Source organism: Planococcus citri, chromosome 2 (genome assembly GCF_950023065.1).
Source record: "Planococcus citri chromosome 2, ihPlaCitr1.1, whole genome shotgun sequence".
NCBI lineage: Eukaryota > Metazoa > Arthropoda > Insecta > Hemiptera > Pseudococcidae > Planococcus > Planococcus citri.
In genome coordinates, this window is record NC_088678.1 from 25,847,066 (window position 1) to 25,864,941 (window position 17,876).

General features: G+C 33.0%; 1 protein-coding gene and 1 long non-coding RNA gene across 2 annotated transcripts in view; both read left to right on the top strand.

Moving 5' to 3' along the window:
- LOC135835184 (NACHT domain- and WD repeat-containing protein 1) overlaps positions 1 to 16,035 on the top strand; it is a 56,244-nt gene extending 40,209 nt beyond the window's left edge. The window contains exons 6-26 of the mRNA XM_065349339.1: positions 2,062 to 2,193; positions 2,581 to 2,736; positions 2,854 to 2,979; positions 3,081 to 3,217; positions 3,341 to 3,578; positions 7,034 to 7,126; positions 7,241 to 7,381; positions 7,473 to 7,610; positions 7,696 to 7,818; positions 7,952 to 8,060; positions 8,143 to 8,330; positions 8,550 to 8,626; positions 8,754 to 8,880; positions 13,799 to 14,072; positions 14,158 to 14,305; positions 14,399 to 14,541; positions 14,616 to 14,793; positions 14,870 to 15,032; positions 15,125 to 15,299; positions 15,384 to 15,518; positions 15,600 to 16,035. Coding sequence (XP_065205411.1) covers positions 2,062 to 2,193; positions 2,581 to 2,736; positions 2,854 to 2,979; positions 3,081 to 3,217; positions 3,341 to 3,578; positions 7,034 to 7,126; positions 7,241 to 7,381; positions 7,473 to 7,610; positions 7,696 to 7,818; positions 7,952 to 8,060; positions 8,143 to 8,330; positions 8,550 to 8,626; positions 8,754 to 8,880; positions 13,799 to 14,072; positions 14,158 to 14,305; positions 14,399 to 14,541; positions 14,616 to 14,793; positions 14,870 to 15,032; positions 15,125 to 15,299; positions 15,384 to 15,518; positions 15,600 to 15,847 — 3,249 coding nt within the window. The 3' untranslated portion in view covers positions 15,848 to 16,035. The remainder of the gene's footprint in view (positions 1 to 2,061; positions 2,194 to 2,580; positions 2,737 to 2,853; positions 2,980 to 3,080; positions 3,218 to 3,340; positions 3,579 to 7,033; positions 7,127 to 7,240; positions 7,382 to 7,472; positions 7,611 to 7,695; positions 7,819 to 7,951; positions 8,061 to 8,142; positions 8,331 to 8,549; positions 8,627 to 8,753; positions 8,881 to 13,798; positions 14,073 to 14,157; positions 14,306 to 14,398; positions 14,542 to 14,615; positions 14,794 to 14,869; positions 15,033 to 15,124; positions 15,300 to 15,383; positions 15,519 to 15,599) is intronic.
- A 651-nt stretch (positions 16,036 to 16,686) lies between these two features.
- On the top strand, positions 16,687 to 17,876 carry LOC135835191 (uncharacterized). The gene is made up of 2 exons (XR_010556837.1): positions 16,687 to 17,262; positions 17,354 to 17,876. It is a non-coding gene; the product is annotated as an uncharacterized LOC135835191 (long non-coding RNA).

Sequence of the window (17,876 nt, forward strand, 5' to 3'; positions counted from 1 at the left end):
AAGCTTGTGCCTGTAATTAAAAATCTTTTGTGCAATTATCAACATTACACGCCAAATACTGGGGGACTACCAGTTATTAGCCGAGCTAACAGATCATGCACGCCATCTGTTAGCAGAATCAAAAAGCTGAAACTGGTTTGAGCATCTATAGAGGTCAACACTGAGGAGCTCAGGGTCTTCAAAGTACCTGGCTAGCTCCAAGGTGCTTGTGTAGATGTCACTAGTAAGCAAGCAGGAAACTACTAGTAGAAGCTTGAAAATAAATTCCCATGAGATACGTCATCAACGCGATAGAGGCAACACCAACATAATGGATGTTAGCCCATATACCCAATTTGGCATAAGGGTATACGTGTTGATTTGTATGCGATACCACCTGGAGCAGTTATACATATGACTTGATGATGATGATGATGATGATGATGAGGATGATGAATATGATGATGATGAATATGATGATGATGATGATGATGATAATGATGATGATGATGTATTGGTGTAAAGTGCTGGAATGCCTGCCCACATTTTTATGATGTGTAAGGGCAGATTTTCACCCAACTAGGTGACAACTCACTTATTCCAGCCACAGGGAAGCGCAGAGCTTCAGAGTGAGAAGGTGAATACCAGCACCTTAAAACTCGCAAATTTGGCTAAAGGAGTAAACCCCTACAGAAAATCATGGTGAAACCCCTACAGAAAATCATGATGGAAGGCAATGGGAAACCACCACCATTACATTTCCCTAGAATTATAATATGGACATCAATTTAGCAATGGCCCTAAGTCTCCATCAGGCTGATCCTCATCTGCAAAGACAGCCAGATAGGGTGCGAAGAATATGAGGAGTCAAAACAAGGTGGAACAACATCAACGTCACAACCTGGAATGTAAGAACTTTGTATAAGTATCAAGCACAGAAAGCTGAAGTAGTTAGCATATAAAATATGAGAAAGCGGTATTTTCATGCCAGCAATACAGGGGAAAATCCTAGGAAGAACTACAAAAGGGAGGGAACGATCAGAGCTGTTAACAACAAACTCACCAGCCAACTTTCCCTGTAAGACCCTAAAAGAAACTATCAGATACGCTAGAAACTGGCTAATATATGTAGATGGAAATATACGCTATCTCCTGTAAAGGAGTGAGACTACAATGACAACGAGGTCATCCCCACTCCTTTTAAAGTGGAAAAAAACGAAAACTGGGCAAAATATAGACGTAAAATCAGGGTGTTTCTACCTTATTAAAAGGAGTGGGGATGACCTAGGAAGCTGAAATTTGGATATGTTGATCCCAATAGGAGTACTGACCAATATTATGATTTTGGACTATTTTCATACATTTGGAGCCATATTACACCCTCCAAAAAATGACCTTTCTGTAATTCTCCACTTTAACCCTCCCCACTCCAGGGGTCAACTCTAGCTCCCAAAAGAATCCCAGTTCCCAAGTTTGGCTTTATTTGATCAAACATATGTAGAACAGGTTCCAAGTCCCAAGTCATTAAAATCAAGTCACATTAACAGGATTTTAGTACGTTGTTCACCACACCATTCTAGATAATATTCACCAAAAAAAACTTTGGATGGCAGTTGCTCGTATGTTAGGGTCAAATTGTATTTTGACTGGGCTAAGAACTGAACATTGAAGTTTTGTTGACAATGATGAAAGTCAATTTTGAGGTTTAGGTATCGAGGGAACAAATTGAGAGAACCTATATATTGAGTTTTTTTGGACTGACCACCGGTTCAAAAAAAAAATTTTATATGGGAAAAAAATTCTGAACTCGAAAATTCTAATGATTTTTGTACACTATCACTAATCATGGGAATGGGCTAGCAATAAAATGAAACACCTTCTCATTCGATAGTAGATAGGTACATACTATTTCTGCCTTGGTGGACCATAAATTAGACAACTCACCACTCAGCGATGCAACTCAAGCTGTCTTTCCATTATTGCAAGCATCTCGTACCCACTATATACTTTCAGAACACCCAGTAGGCTACCCCTAGCCTAGCAACCTCCATCTAATTTTTTTTCTTCTCTTCATTATTGCAGGAAGATAACAGCGCCGAAGTTGAAAAAGCACTTAAAGAATGGAACAATGAAGTAGAAAACATGCTATTAACTTTAGTCTCATCTTTTAACCAAGAACTGCGAGATACCTACTTTTCGACTACTGTTGAACAAGTAAATCTTTACAACAACGTTAATTAACGCTTCGAAATATCTAGATGGTCGAATACGCGCCGAAATTCTTTTCAATTATCAACCACGGCAGCATTTTAGACTCGGCAGTCGGCACAGCACGAAACATATCGTGCGCAAATGTCAGAAAATTGCGACCGCCGCCGTCGCCACGCCGTATACCTACCATCTTTTTACCGTGTTATTTTCATCTTTTATTATACATAACACGTGGTTCGATTTCTTTGGTTCGAAAACGCGACCGTATTATATTTTACAGCACGATATTTCGTAAAACGATTGAATTGACAAACGGGGGACTGGTCTGGGGCGACTCGAGTGGAAAAAATCGTTACAAAAATACTTACCGGTGGTATCGTTTATTTATAGGAAATACACAATACGATGAGAATGAGCCAAGAGCTAACCAAACATAGCATCTGGTTGCACAGAATCAATAATAAGCAAGATTCCGACGATAATGAAAGCTGCCCGATACGTCAAGAGAACAAAAGGCGTTTAAATTTATTGCTCAATGAGTTGAAAGTACGTATACTTACTTGGTTTTTCCTCCTCTATTGTGTGAGAGGGTTGTGTCTTTATACAGTCGATTAAGAAAGGTGTGAGACTATCTTAATTTGTACCTATTACAATCGTGTTCAGAATGAGCTGTCTGAAAAGAATATCATCAAGTTGACCGATGCTACCAACGAAGATCAAATCAAAACACTAATTTTACCTCAGTTCACATCGATTATGAGATCGATCATCGACGACGATAGATTAAAAGTAAGTAAATGTAAGTCGACGAGTTGAAAAAAACTCAAGTATAGGCTGTTGTTTATCAAGATCAATGTTTTATCGGTCAACTCGTTTACTCTGTGATTTAGGCTGGATCAAAAGCTTCCTACTTTGGAGTTGATCGATCACTTCTGCGGGAACTTATGATTCAAACGATCTTCTGTCAAAAGGCTGCCGCTGCTCATTCCATCAGCAATTATCACAATATAGTTAATATTTTGAAAAAGTAAGTACTTGAACTGTAGATTTTGAGACCGAATGGAAAGGGGTAGGAAAGAAGAAAAACGAAAAATAGGAATTCAGATGAAAATGTCATATCATTATCTCTTGTTTTTTCCTCTTTTTTCAGTTACGTGTTGGCTGAAGATGAACGCGGATTAATGGTTATTCATGGATTATCCGGATGTGGCAAAACGACCGTATTAGCCAGATTGCTGTTGAATTGTCAGACACTGTTGCCAAATCTCGCTGTTATATTCCGTTTTGTTAATATATCGACGGAAAGTTCTTCATTGGAGCTTTTGTTGCATAGTATTCTTTCGCAGATACATTACGTTATTACTGGGAGGCAGTTTTGGGAACCACATGTACGTATTTTCATTCATTCGTTCACGAGTTTGATTAATTACTTGGGTAGGTATATTTTGACTGCTAAAAATTCCTAGTGTCAGAATGAAAGTCAAAAAAAATTTTTGACCAGACTGAGAAAAATTGAAATAACATCTTAAAATACACCTCCAAACCAAATTTCAACGGTGGGATTTTATTTTTTGATTTTTGGTGGTTTTTTGAAATTTCAATTTACTTATTTTCCAGTTAAAAGATAGAAATTCGATAAAAAGAACATGGAAAGCTGGGATGAGATAATTATGTCTAAACCAATCAACAGGATTATAAAAGCAGTCAGTACCTATAGATATATCCAAATTTATGACTTTGGGCCCTTTTCACGATGATTTCTTCGAAGCTAAATAGTTCAAAAATCTGTTGAAGGCTCTAGAAAAACTAAATTAAATAAGTACCAATGAAATGATATTTTTAAATTTGGTCTTATCAAGACAGAAAATTAAAAAGTTCATTCCCTATTTTTCATCACCTAAATTCATTGCTGGTTGCAGTTTCCAGCTGTTCTGAAGCATCCAGCAACATTTTTCCTTTTTTCGTTTTTCAAAATAAGTTATTCTTAAAAGAAATTCAGCTCTTGCAAATTTAGGATTAGACTGTTTCGATCGATCTAAATCCAATTTTACAATGTCTTGTTAGTAGATTAAAATCTTAGTGGATTCAAATCTTTACTTTTAGACTTTTTCCAAAAAAAAAAAAAAAAAAAAAAAAAATGTACTCAAAAATCGAAAAAATCTACCAGAGGCTTGAGAACTTGAAAACTACGATTAATAGATTAAGTATATAGAAGTAGAAAATGAAGCATAAATAAATTTTCAGCCTTGTACATCAATTTGATCAAATTTAGATTTTTTAGTGTAAAATTATAGCCAGTTACCTACTTTTAACAATTCACCAATTGATCTGACACAGTACATTTTTTATGTCTGAAGGATAAAATTGAAATGTTTTAATTTTTATGTCACAAACGTTATGTCAATGCATAGTTCTAAAAATCTCAATAAACATATTTTTTTCAAAATACCGAAATGATGAAAATCGTTTTGTTTTTGGAATAAAGTCCACAAAAAATATCCGATGATTGACCAAACGTATGAAAATAAATTATCCATCTCCTCCCAAATTTTTCAAAAGTTCATCTTCAAAAGTTTTAGACCCTTGGTTTTTTGACAAAATAATGGTGAAAAATTTGCAAACTGACTTTCATTAAAATCAATCTGGAGGTGAAAGGAAGCGTCCAAAAAAAATGTCATGGTGACAAAGTTGTAGAGAATCAAATTTCCAATCGACTTGATGTCGTTAGTTTTTTTCTAGGATGCTTAGTTTTTGATTTTTTTACAAAAAACTAAAATTTTTGAAAAATTTGCAAGCTAAGTTTCATTAAAATTGATCTGGAGATGAAAAGAAGCATCCTACAAAAAAATTACATCGAGGAAAATTGTAGAGAATTAAATTTCCAATCGACGTAGTGTCGTTAGTTTTTTTCTAGGATGCTTAGTTTTTGATTTTTTTGCAAAAAACTAAAATTTTCGAAAAATTTGCCAACTGAGCTTCATAAAAATTGATCTGGAGGCGAAAGGAAGCGTCCAAAAAAATTTCATGACAACAAAGTTGTAGAGAATTAAATTTCCAATCGACATGATGTCGTTAGTTTTTTTCTACGATGCTTAGTTTTTGATTTTTCAAAGAAAAACTAAAACTCTTAGAAATGAACTTTTGAAAATTTTTTCATAAAAATCATCAAGTCACAAAAATCGATCTGGAGGCGAAAGAAAGCGTCCAAAACAAATTTCTTGATTATAAAGTTGTAGAGAATTAAATTTCAAATCGACTTGATGTCGTTAGTTTTTTTCTACGATGCTGAGTTTTTGATTTTTCAAAGAAAAACTAATACGTGAAAATCGGGATACTGACTTTTGGGCCACTCGATATCTACATAAAATTATTTTAAAAAATGTTTGGACCATAAGCACGTTTTGGTGAATCATTGAACAAGTCAAAACCCATCATAAATTTTGGAAATACCAATGTAGGTACCTACTTACATGAAAAAATAATTGAAAAATCGACATTAACTTTTTAAATTCAGTCAAAACTGTCAAAAGCTTATTTCAAATTTTAATTTTCTAGAACAAAGTCCAAATTGAATTATTAAAAATCTGATATGGAACAATATCTCCATACTTGAAACGAAAATAAAAAAATGACTGGAAAATTTTTCAGAATTTATCCAAACCTGAACGATGATTTTTTGAACAAAGGGAAAAGTTCTAATCTTTTTGAATTATGATTCCAATATTGCTTACATGCTCTAGTTTAATACTAGATAATGAACGAAAAATTAGAAAAAAATTGCTAATGTCAAAATTAAAAAACTGAATACCTATATATTTTTAAAAAATGTGTGTTTGAGTGATTATTTTAATGCAAAATAAAATCTGTTTTTATGCTATGTACCTACATTTAAATGATCACTGAAACACCTGATTATTTGTTTCAATAATATTTGAGTAAATAATTTTCCAATTTTGTTGCGGGGAATTTTGACCCACAACTTCCATAAGGTGAGAACTAGTCCGATTTAGCTAAATTCCAAAAAATTTACAGTTGTAAGCATCTATTCAATTTTCATTTCCAATGTGGCAATAATTGTTTTTTGAATTTTGAATGATTCGATTTGAATTGTTTTCAGAAAAAACAAATTCTAAAATAAAATGCTCATCTTGAAAAAAATCCAGAAAAATGTTTAAAAGTTGATCAAATTTGAAAAATGTTGTTTTTTTTCATTTTCAATTTTTTAATTAAAAATTTTTCTTTTTTAATTTCACAAGTTTTTTTTATTTTTTATTCATTTTTTGATGAAAGATGAAGAATTGATAGCCCTGAACAAAAAAATTAAAAAAAATTAATATCTGATGCTTTCAACTTTCTTTTAATTTTACTTACCAAATAAATTTTCAAAAAATACATACAATAATAGAGTAATATAGCTGATATATGAGCAGGGTACTCATTTTCAAATTTCAAACACACCTACTTTATTTTGAAACTTGAGTCCTAAACATACTGTAGCTTCGAAAATTTAATTTTGAAACAAGCTTATTCAAATACAAAAATTCAAATAAATTTTTCAATAATTTTATGAGCTCTTCTCAATTATTTATAAAAAGAATCGATCATTTATGATCCAGTTTTTTTTTATTTTTTTATTTTTTTATTTTTTGTTTTTGAGTTGGTATGACATGACTTTCCCATTATTTTTGAGTAGATTTTTAGGGAAGTAATTTTTCCTGATATGAGGGAATATTTTCATTCAATCATCGGTTATTCGAATTTACGGAGTCTTGGGTCGTAATATTCAAATATTCAAATTTCATCTGATGGACTAAGTATCTACCAATTTTTGGTCTTTTCACAGAGCATTTCAAAATACGTCGAACTATTTCCTAAGTTGTTATCATTAGCGTCAGAGAATCGACCAGTACTGATAGTCATCGATGGATTGGACCAAGTAAGTGCCTGCTCGAGTAATAACTTGTATTTATTTCCATCGGGCGATGATCTACACTTTTTCCATCTTGAAAATCAAACTAATACGTACTTACCTGGAAAATATACTTTACAGTTACGAGGACCAGCTGATAATATTGACTGGATACCGGTGTTATTACCAAGAAACATTAAGTTTATCATTTCTGTGACAGAAAACACCACTGCCATTACAAACGTTCAAAATAAACTTCAAGATACCGCTGTTTTTGTTCAAGTGAGAAATCTACCACTGCCTATATATTTTCTTCGCTTTTTTTTTATTACTCCTGGCGCAGAAGTAATAGCAATATTTTGATCTCGTTCAGATACCTGAATTACGAGATAACGAATCGGAAACGATACTTTACACTTTGATCGCCGAATCCGATGATTTATCTTGTGCTCAGTTACCGGAAAAAATTCGTTCCGCTGTTAAAGAAAGTTCGCTGCCATTTTACATCAAAGTAAGCTCTTCATTTCAAAAGAAATCACTTTATCATTCAGATAAATGTATTAATATTTTCTAAATAATGTGCTTTATATTTTCAGATAATCGCCAATCAGTATTCTTGGTTAAAAAGTGATTCATTGAAAATTTATTCGAAAACTGAAATGGATGTTCAGGTCAATCAAATGTTAGACGCTTTAGAAAAAATATTAGGCAAAGCTAGGGTAAGTAAAATTTAAGTTTTTCGTTTTTTTTTTTTTTTTTTTTTTTTTTTAAAGTTCAGAATTAAAATAATATGTATGATTTGCAAAAGAAATATTATTGATGTGTTTCAATGCTCTGTGATGATTCTTTTAGGTGGAATTAGCTTTGGCTCTTCTGGTAGCAGCACGATTCGGTTTAACGGATTCTGAAATGTTGGATATACTATGTTTCGAAGACTTATTCCATAACGATTCGTACCAAGGTACCTATATTAAATTATACATACCTGCTTATCTAAATCCCTTCCAATTGTATAATTCCTTCACGACCTATTTTATTCGCAGTCGTTTGGGCTCCAGCTTGTATATTTTGGTCGGAATTCAACAAATACATGCGTTCGTTTCTACGCTGGTTCCACACCACGGATAACATCACTTTAGCTTTACAACACGAACTAATGCGCGAAACCGTAGAAAAACGTTACAAATATAAAATTAATCAAGCGAGACAACTTTTACATACTTATTTTACGGTGAGTTGAAGATACCTACTCAAAATTTATACATTTTCTTGGCACAATGCCCTTGTATCTACTATACGAGTACGAGTAGGTACTGTATAGCTTTTAAACTCTCAGCTGTCCCGCTGCGAATATACTTATGCAACGTGCTTTACTTACTAAAGTGGAATGTGTTAAAATGCTTTCGTTTAGTAGGTATACGAATACTTACATTCATAAATTTTATTCCAGGGTTCGCTATGGGATAGTTCTGAAAAATTGAAAATCGGCGCCAGAGTTTTAAGTCAGCCAATGAAGTATAAAAATTTGTAAGTCGACATTCGCTGTACACGTTGTGATAATTTACGAGGAAATTTTTCTCATATTTTTACTCGTGTTCTTTTGTTTTTTTTTGTTTTTTTCCTGTTCTTTGTTCTTCGTTCACCTTTGGCGCAGTTATAACACTCGTAAATTCGAAGAGTTGCCGTTCCACGAGTATAAACTTTTCAACACGTTACAAAAGCATTTCTTAGAAGATCATACGTGGCTGTATAGCAAAGTGTGCGCTTGTTCTGTGTACCAGGTAAATTAATTTATTCGAAGTGGAATAATTGACGTTAGGTTAACAGCATTTGATTTTCTTTGCTGCTTTTTTTCACGGTTCAAAGTGTTCTTATTGTTTGGATTGGAAAAGAAACCTTAGAAATTGACTCTTTTAAACTGTTGTTTACGTTTTGCGAGTTATAAAGAAGACACGGGTGAGAGGAATGAAAGTATGTAGAGGTGGAGGAAAATCTTCGTAATTTTTTGCAAAACAAAACAGCAAGCTTGTACCTTAAAATTGAAAAATTTTCACAGTGAAAATTGAAACTACAAGGTAGATGGCCATTAAAAAAAAAAAAAAAAGGCATTGAAGATCTCTTATTTTAGTACCTACCTAGTTAACTAAGTATTCTTTTTTTAAAGAAATTTATTTTGCGATGAAATCCTCAAAACTGGTACTATATCACTTTAACTCGTACAAAGAAAAAACAGGAGCTAATAGGTCAAAATTTTGATCAAAAGTGAACTGCAGCGTTTAGTTTGAACATCAAATTATTTTTTCGATCCAGTCTTTCAGACCTCTCTACCCTAGCTCTTTCCTTGACATTCTAACTATCAAAATTCTCAGAAAATCGAAAACGATTCAAAGCTCGTTTTTTCGGTATAATTCTCAATGACCCCCCCCTCTCCCCAATTCCTCACTAATTTGAAGGCACTGAGTTTCAATATTTAGTTCAGTGAGTACTAATTTTTTTATTAATACAACATCTCGATGTCCCTTGAAAAATTTACCCAGAATTGGGAACTCTTGAATGCTACAGATAGGTCAATTTCCGAGTGACTTGCCAGTTGGGGTCATTACACGTCAATTGGACCAAGAAGTGGTAGGGGGTTCGGGGATTTTTTTGAAATTTTTCCTGTGGAAAGACCTTCCGAAGGGATGACCAATGGCACAAATCGCAGCACTCTAGCCCATTTTTAAAGGCAGCCAGGGGTTGTCAAAGTTTTCAGTTAACCTAAAATATCATCCATTTCAGCAATGGATTACTCGATAATCGCGATACCTATCTATCAAAATGGAACATTTTCCCATAGTTAGGGGTTTTGAAAGGCTTTTTGGTGATATCATAAAAATCAGTGTTGGCACTTTTTTTCGTATAAAAAATTAGCTCAAGAAGTTTCAAAACGTAGTTTTCATATCGTTCCAACTCTCAAAAATTCTGAAAAAAATATATTATAGACAACTTTTCATGCTGAACAACATAATATTATAAAATTGGGATGGTACCATGTTGCAAAGTTGATTTAAAAAAATTCAAAGTTTGCGAAAAAATGCGATTTTTTGATTTAAAACATGAAAAAAAGTTTTGATAGGTGAAGTTGACCCATTTGACCCCTATTTTTATGTATCTGTTGAGAAAGTTGAAAAACCCCTTTCATTCGATGAAATAAACTCCTCACAAAAAAATCAAAATTTGAAAAAATTCAAAAAATAAACGAATTTTTATTTTTTTGTTGTGAGTGTAATTTTTATCAAATTTTTCATGAAATACGTCAGAAAGAGGTCAAAATAAGACAACTGAATAAATTTAAAGTTCTTTTGATGTTTGAAATTGAAATTTGAATTTTTTCGAATTTTGATTTTTTTGTGAGGAGTTCATTTCATTGAGTGAAAGGGTTTTACTTTTTCATCAGATACGTAAAAATAGGGGTCAAATGGGTCAAATGGGTCAACTTCGCCTATCAAAACTTTTTTTCATGTTTTAAATCAAAAAAATCGCATTTTTTTCGCAAACTTTAAATTTTTTAAAATCAACTTTGCATCATGGCACCATCCCAATTTTTTTATATGTTGTTCAACATGAAAAAGTGTTCATAATATATTTTTTACTGAATTTTTGAGAGTCGGAACGATGTGAAAACTACGTTTCGAAACTTTTTGAGCTAATTTTTTGTACGAAAAAAAGTGGCAACACTGATTTTTATGATATCACCAAAAAGCCTTTTAAAACCCCTAATTATGGGAAAATGTTCCATTTTGGTAGATATCGCGGTTATCGAGTAATCCACTGCTGAAATGGATGATATTTCAAGTTCACTGAAAACTTTGACACCCCCTGGCTGCCTTTAAAAATGGGCTAGAGTGCTGCGATTTGCGCCATTGGTCATCCCTTCGAAAGGTCTTTCCACAGGAGAAATTTCAAAAAAATCGCCGAACCCCCACCACTTCTTGGTCCAATTGACGTGGAATGACCCAGTTGCCAGATTAAATTGACAGATGATTTGAAAAAATACGTGAAAACATCATCGAGGTGTCCACGTTTGATTTAAACGAGACCACGATTTTTGCAAAGAGAGTAGTCTGCATCTCCCCCCCCCCCTCATCAAAGTTTCAGCCTCCCAAATTGATTTTTTGATTTTTATGAACTTTGGAAACTCACTAGGTATTTTTAGGGTTCCCCCACCACGGGGAACCCTATTAAAATCGCTATGGAGAATTCAGCGCCCCGCGTTATTTAGAAAGGTGTCTGATGTGATGCGTATTACGCTACCCATAAGACACCTTTTTACGTGCTTAGTGTTTTTCAGTTTCTTCAACAACACTCGTTGCTACGCATTTTCAACTTCGTTTTTATCAGCCAACAATTATTACTGTTTATTCAATAAATTTTTCTATTAGCCGCACATTCCAATTCAATTTTTTAATTTTTTTTTTGATTTCAAATTAAATTAAAAAAGTGTTTACAATGAAGGAAAATTTCAAAAATTTGTAAATACCTAAATGGAAATTTATAAGTTGTAGCCTTTGTAGTTGATGAATGACATTTTCAAACTGAAAGCTTATTATCAAAATTAGTAGGTCTGCTGTTGGCGTTGTTGTTACCAAAAAATTGTGATTTGAGTCGTACTATGTGAATTACCTTTCCATTTTTCGCATTGGTGGAAGTATGAGCGGATATTACATACCTTCAATTCAATATTCAAAGACTCGAATCTTTGACAACAATTATGAATTATCATTTTCTATTCGGCCAATCTCACTCAACAAATCTTTGAAACCCCCAAATAATATTCAATTAATAATTCGAAAAAATTTTATCAATGATTTTCGATTTATATTTATGCCAGTGTAGTGAGTAGTGACACAGGGAAATAGCCATGAAATATGAACTATGAAGTTGAACAAAAATGTTCCGAGCACGCGAATTTTGCTTTTGAAGTTTTGAATTTTATTTTCAAACAAATTAATTTTTCACGTTTGTGAAAAAGAAATAGAAAATCTGCCAAAATGCAGGTCCAAATAATTTGGAAAACAATTCGAATATTCCCGATCACAAATTATGAAATTATTATTAAGTAGAGGTACCTAATAACTCAATTTTTTTTTGAAATACCATTTTCAATTTTCATTGACATCTCATCGTGTTTATAAAAAGTAAGTACTCAAATTAATTAATAGAAAGGCGTTTTAAATAGGTATTTTTTTATGGTATCAACTTTACGGGGAATCCGTTGCCAGGTCACCTGTGACCTTGCTTGTTTCTTTCAAAAAGAATGTAGGAATTATTTATTCAATAAAAATGATTCAAATTGGTTTTGGAGCTGATATCAACTCCCATCGAGCCAAATTTTACATTTTTCGATCATTTTGGAGCCTCCAGTGCGATTTTAAATTTCTCCAGAAGGCGTGGAATTCATTTTGAGCATCTAAAAATTTAGATGTGACCTATTCTCTGCCTGTTTAAAGAGTTTATCCACATTTGGCCTGGTTTCAAGGCAAACAACTCAAGTACATGTGGTTTTTTTTCGTCATAAGGAAAAACAATTAAAATTTTCTCTTCATTAGAAAGTTTTTGAAATTTGCACGAATGGCTGAGTCTGTTGACTTGAACTAACTTCTCGAATCCGAATTTCACCTTTTCGTACCATTTTGGAGCCTCCAGCGTAATTTTCAATTCCTCCAGAATTTTAAAATGTCTTCATAAGGAGTGGAAATTAATTTGGGAAGCTAAAAATCGAGTTGTGGCTTACGACAAAATTTGTAAAAAATGTAATATTTACCCATTTCAAACATTTTGAGGGCATTAACTCCTTTCCCCCTCGCTTTGTCCAAGTTCGTCTCAAAATACTCATACTTTTAAATTACATACATACCTAATATGTATACTTATGTACATACAAATTAAAAGATTTTAATCTCAAAAAAAAGATTCGTGCAATTTTTGAAATTTTTAAAATTTGGCACTACATGATCCCTCAGCCCCCAAAAATGGATTCTTTAGATTCGAAATTATTCCTTGAATGTCCATCTCAAACGAATTATCAAGTTTCATGCTCAAAAAAGGTCATCGAGATCAGAAATTACACACAGATGAATTTTTTATGGGGCGGTGGGGGGTAGAAGAAACAAATATTCTTTTTTTTCCTAGTTGCAAAATTATATTTTTGGCTCGAGTAGGTGTGAAATAATATTGTATACCTGATAGCATCACCATCGTGACGTCATACGCCTCAAGTGATGCATATTTACGGCAAACTGAGTAGGCAACTTATTCTACATCGCTTTCATTTACAAAAATACGTATTTACGGCGAACTGGGTAGGCAATTTATTTAACACGATTTTTTATAACGGATTTTCGAGGAGAATAGATTATTATCTAATTAATTTTTTTCAATTTCAACGTTTCGACCAAAAATAAAATTAGAAATTCAATTTCATAAATTCAGAGAATGAGTGCAACGCTTATGTAGCCTATTTTAAAATCTGCACATTTTTCTTCCATTTTTTTGGTGCACCTATCACGTTGAAATTTTTTTTTGAAAAAGTCTAAAATAGGTAATCCATTTTCATAATTTCTTCTTTCCGCTGAATAATTTTCAGCATCTTTCCATCTTGTATGTGTTAGTTGTTCGTGTTCGTAAATTGTTTTAAAAATATTTTTTTTTAAATTTCAGGCACTGGAAGACGTAAAACTAGAAAAATTGAGCAGAAAAGAAGCCGATGTTAACCTAATCCTAATACAGATGTTCTTAGAAGAATACGCTCCCGCTTTGCATTACGACGGACGTCAATTTTATTCTCAATTATTGAAATTTCTCAACGACTACAAAAGGAAATTTCTCTCGAATACTAGTCCTTTTTATAATACAATCAAAACCGTTATTAAAAAACCTCCGATATATTCTCTGCTATCATATTCAGACTGTTTAGAAGATCCTAATCCTGCTGGTACATTTTTTATTCACTTCCAACCTCTTTTTTTTAGTGTAGGTATAGTAATTCATCTTTATGTTTTTTATGCTATCTTCGGTAGATAATTCAGAACCGTTGGAAAGTATCGAAAAACCAAAGAATATTAAAGGTTATCAATTCGATGTAATTAAAAGGATCGAATTTCTGCCTGATTTCATAGTTACCGTTTCAACTGACATGCAAGAGATATCAGTTTGGGATGTGACCAAGTAAATTATTCAACGTGATCTTAAAACCGATTCGGATTACAATTTTTTTCTTTTTTAATTTTACTAATCATGAAATTTTATCATTTTTTACAGTTGTCAATTAGTGAGGAAATTGAAAAATGTACCCCAGCCTATGGCTTTGGAGATGATTGATCAATTTCGTTGCGTTGTTTTGTGTAACAGAGAATTAAGGATTTACGACTTGAATACCGGAGAACTAGTCAGTAAATTAAAAGGTATGTAAATTAATCGAGCTACTTAATATTCAAAAATGAATTTTTTATTTATTTTTTTGAAATTATTTTCGCAGGTGTAATGAATCAAAAAATGCCTTATTTCGGTCTACACGATTCTAGTCATTTAGTTGCATTATCCAGGAATCGAATGTACGTTAATTTAATGAATCTGGAAAGCGGAGATTTAGTCACTTCGTTTAAAGCCGGAGAAGATCGTTTTCTCAATTCGTTGTTGGTTTCTGGAAATGGAAAGTACGTTATAGTCTTATTGATATTTTTATATAGTAATTAATTATCGATGTGAAAATTAAAATTGAATTATTTGTAGGATTTTAGTTTGCGGTGACGAAACCCAAAAACCGTTCCCTTTGTTGGTATGGAATCTGGCGTCTCGTAAATTGCTGTACGATTTGAGAATAGCTCATCACGACTTCCTTACTAAATTAGCTGCCATTACCTACGAGGGGAATTTCGTCTGTTGTGTGGCCAAGGTAAAGAAACTTTGCTCTTTAAATGATCAATGTCGAATAATTCGTTAGAATATATGTACTTATCAACTCGTCGAACGATTGTTTTCATATAGGAGGTGGATGAACCTAGCCCGAATTTCATCGTAGTTTACGATTTACAATCAGGAACGTTGTTCAAGAAATGGAAACCAGGAGTTAATTGCGTATCTTTAGACATATCGTCAAAAGACAGCTGCGTTTTGAGTGGTCATCAAAATGGAGCTATTTCTATCTGGGATCTGATCACAGGTACCTACCTTCTTTACTTCGAAACATCTTCGATACAAATAAACTCCTTCGATCTATATTTCTAATACGATTCATCTTATTCAGGTGCTTGCAAATGGATGCTGGAAGGTCACACAGCACCGGTAACCCATTTACGTTTGGATGCAGTAGGAGGAGCATTTTTATCGACCGATTCCAGCGGTCGAGATAAATCCATTCGACTCTGGAACCTTACGAACGGTTTGTTAAAATAATATTTCATCAATACACTACTTATACTGAAACATCGAGCATTAATTTGACAATTTTTTTTCAAACCAGGCGAACTGACAGCGATCTTCACTCCTAGCAAGACGATCACAGCATCCGAGATCCTGTCAGGAGGCAAATACGTAGTGATCGCAATGGAAGGTTCCTCGAAACTGAGCATTTTGCATTTAACCGGTCCAACGACTGAACAATTTTTATGCTTTGATGAACCAACGTTATCTGCACCTAGTCGCGAATACGGTATCGAACAAAATTACGGAAAAGTATTCGATTTAAATTATCCGGCCGCTGATCGGTGACAGGAAGAAAATGTTTAACCTTCGAAATGATCTCTTTCTATACAAATAAATCTAGATTTGTTAGTTTTCGTTACCAAAAAATCGTGTGAATTTCATGTTTCTTTTATTAGGATACTATTATTTTACTCTTACTACTTTTTTTTCGGTTTTATTTTTTTTTTAAATACACTTTTTCTTCCTTTTTTCAATTGTTTTTTTTATTTATTTATTTAACGAGGATGTTTTGGATCAGATGCGAAGCGTTGAACAGCGATACATGATCCAGATATTGAAATTTAGGGCTTGTAAATCATTCTACTGTTCAACATTCCGCTGAAAACAATAGTAATAGACGACTTGAGGAATCAATATTTGCAATGTTTTCAATCATTGTTATTAATTTATGCAGAAACTCGTTGGAAACTCTAAAAAAGTTGAATTGGAGTAGTTTTCGAGTCAAGTAATCGTCTCCAGACACCAAACAAAATTTTTATTAAAAAAAAAAAACGCTCGTTATGATATTTTTCCTGAAAATTTGATTTTTTTCCATTTTTCTATAATTCACAAATTGGTCACTTTATTTTCGAAACAACCCTCCATGAATTTCGTACCAACCACACAAAACGATCCAGAATGATACCCATTGAGCATCGAGAAAAGTTACTTTGGTACTGCTGAAGTTCATTTTATGGCCTTTCCAGAGTGATTTGAAGTTTCTGGGGAGAATTTAAAAATTGCTCGAGGCTCCAGAATCGCCCAAAAACCAGTACTTAGTTGTTGATGTGTGGAAGTTGAATTGAAGGAATTTTCCATACCTATTGGTTTACTTTACTAAAAAAATTCATTGGCATATTTTAATAAAAAAATTTAAAAATCGCCCTCGAACCAGTTTTTGAAAATTTTAATTATTTTAACAGTGAAGAAATGCCCCGTCCCGTCCGTAGAAATAAATCAAAGACTTTCAAATTTTCCTAATCTACTCAGTCAATTAAAAAGATATCTTCGTCAACAAGAAATTATCAATTAAAATATTTCAAAGATGGCCGCTTGAACCTATTTACTTATCATATCTACGTATTATCAATCGAATATTTTTTTGTCAGATAAGGGGGAAAACAGGAGAATTTTGAGAGGAGGACAGTAGAACATGAAAAATTTTACAAATAAGAGGGGAAAAGCTAAACTAACGAGACAGTGGTATTTTTATTCAAAAAAGGGGGAAACTTCATTTTGAACATCCCATCACTGTCAGTAATCGATTTATTTTTTTAACTAAAATTTATTCATTATTACTAACTTGTACTTTTGTTAAAAATAAAATACATAAATTTTTAATTTACTTACTTGCTGACGTTGTGTTCCTTGAAATCGTCAAAAGATGCGCTGGTTAGTATTCGCGATTGGAATGATCTCGATGAATTTGATTTTAAATGCAGGTAACACGATAATCTTTGCTCTCACATCTTGAATCATGGCAGTGTGAGGTGTAAAATAATGATCTTAAATCGTTTACTAATACTGTTTTAGTTCTAACTGAGCAAAAACTCATCACCGACGAAGAAGAAGAAGCGCTTCGCGATTCGAAATTTGATTTGGAAAATGTCGTTCCGTTGGCAATAAGAAAAGGAAAAAAAATCCTCGACAATAATGAGAAAGATTCGCAGGATGGTGACTGAGTACCTTGAAATGTTGAATAAAAATTCCGTTGGCGAGCTAGGAAGCAGCGATAAATTTTCAATTTCATTCTAATTTTAAAATACTAAGAGACCGATTTCTAGCTGTTGATTAAGTGATGTCTTATTTCAGTCGAGATACCACCTCACCCTCATTTCTCAACTTCGAGGTTCGAGAACTTTATAGGGGATAAAGTTGTAAATGAATGAGAAAAAAGGCAACTGCAGTGCCTTCGATACATTTAGGACAATTTTTGATTCATTTATGGAAAGATATCATGAAACTCAACTATGTAATTCAACATATGTATTGTATTTTCATGTGTAATTTATTCATATTTATAATATTTGCACTACAAGAAATGACTTTTTATGTA